This window comes from Buceros rhinoceros, unplaced genomic scaffold (assembly GCF_000710305.1).
Source record: "Buceros rhinoceros silvestris isolate BGI_N320 unplaced genomic scaffold, ASM71030v1 scaffold21516, whole genome shotgun sequence".
Taxonomy (NCBI): domain Eukaryota; kingdom Metazoa; phylum Chordata; class Aves; order Bucerotiformes; family Bucerotidae; genus Buceros; species Buceros rhinoceros.
Window position 1 is genome coordinate 24,029 of NW_010418394.1, and position 1,709 is coordinate 25,737.

A 1,709-nucleotide genomic window follows, 5' to 3' on the forward strand; every position below is an offset into this window, starting at 1 on the left:
CAGTGCGCGGGGCTGGCAGTAAATGTGAACGTGGCCCTCCCTGGCAGAAGAGCGATAGTGAAGAAGGGTTTTGGTTTTGCCGCAGGTGATGACCGACGTGGTTGGAAACCCTGAGGAAGAGCGAAGAGCTGAATTCTATCACGAGCCCTGGTCTCAAGAGGCCGTGAGCAGATACTTCTACTGCAAGGTACGCAGGGACTACCCACGCTGCTGGCTTAGGAGTGACCCGTGCTGCCGGGGAGCCCCTGAACCTGCTGACCCGCACGGCTTCTCCTTCTCTTGCAGATCCAGCAGCGCCGGCAGGAGCTGGAGCAATCCCTGGGTGTGCGCAACACATAAAACGAAATCTCGTTGGCGTCATGACCACCAAACCAGTGACTTTTCGGTGTTTCTTAGCTCACTGTTACACATGGACCTGCTTCCTGGCCACCTGCCAGTCAGAACACCAGCTTTAGAGGAACCTGTGAGAATCCTGCCCGGAGGGTGTCTCAGACCTCCCCCAGGCCAGAGACGGAGCCACACGAGGGTCAGGGTTAGGGAAGGTTAAAGGTTTTTCACCAAGGCTCGTTTGTTCAGGTTTAGCGGGAGGTTCAGGCACCACTCAGCCCATCCTGCCCTGCACAGCACCGGCGAGGGGGGACATTGGTGGGGGGTGGAGATGGGTGTTAGAGGGAGCCACAGCGTTAGAGAAACAGCCGCAGCTCTTACCCCACGTCCCCTACGAGACCCTGACAGCAGCTTCTCTGAGTTAGACGAGCTGGTCCTTCTGAGGCTGTGGAGCGCTTCATGTTCGAGAGCCGAGGTTTGATTGCAGCTGGAGCACAAGAACCCATCTCACCGCGGGAAAGAACAACCCGGGGGGATTTCCATTCCTGGGTGAAGAGCCCCTCCGAAAGGGAGCAGCACAGTCAGGACATGGCGTCTGCAGGCTCCAGAGCTCCCTCTTTGCCTTGTCCCTGCTGTTGAAGGCGACTGACTGAACGATGTGTCCCCGCGTGGGTGTGATCTGTGTGCTGTGCCGAGAGGAAGGGAGGGAGTTGCCACGGGACAGGAGCTGCGTCAGCATCCTTGGTGTGGTGTCAGCAAAGCCAGGGCTGAAGCAAGAAATGAGGCATCCTGAGAAATGAAAAGAGCTCCAGGGCGCTTTATTGATCCCTGCCGAGAACACAGCAGAGTGACCATGGGCAAATGCGAAAGCAGGCGATTCCCCGAGTGTTCCTCCGTGCGCCCGCGGGGATCAGCGTCGAAAAGAGCTTCCCAAAGTGTTCAGTTGAGCCCGAGGAGCTTGACATCAGCTGAGGTGGTGGTTTTCTCTTTGCTTCTGATATTCCCCCGTCCCTGGGCTCCTCACACGATGTGACGTCGCTGAACTGCCTCTCACCGTGAATTCCCCAGTTGCCCCGTACGTGACACGCACTGGTTATACGGGATGCTGCTGGGTTGTAAAGCCCTGTCAGCCTTTACAAGAGCACAGAGAACATCCCCCTTGGCAACCACCTTCTTTGTAAACGTGCGACGGTTCAGACCACGGGAGTTTCCCCCACGTTTACAGGGAAGCAGGGACACCTTCATCAGATCCTCCTCACCCTCTGTAGAGCGTAGTTTGTCATTAACGGCCCGAACAGCAGCTGCCAGAGCGTGACTCTGTGGCTCTCCAGGTCCTCCTCGAGGGTCCTGCTGACCGTCCCTGTCTGGCAGTGTCTTGGGAA

General features: G+C 57.5%; 1 protein-coding gene across 1 annotated transcript in view; it reads left to right on the forward strand.

Annotated features, from left to right (window-relative positions):
• Positions 1 to 339, forward strand: part of SMARCD3 (SWI/SNF related, matrix associated, actin dependent regulator of chromatin, subfamily d, member 3) — a gene marked incomplete at its 5' end in the record, with an annotated part of 16,045 nt that extends 15,706 nt beyond the window's left edge. The window contains 2 exons of the mRNA XM_010138540.1: positions 86 to 187; positions 286 to 339. Coding sequence (XP_010136842.1) covers positions 86 to 187; positions 286 to 339 — 156 coding nt within the window. The remainder of the gene's footprint in view (positions 1 to 85; positions 188 to 285) is intronic.
• Positions 340 to 1,709: the final 1,370 nt, after the last annotated feature.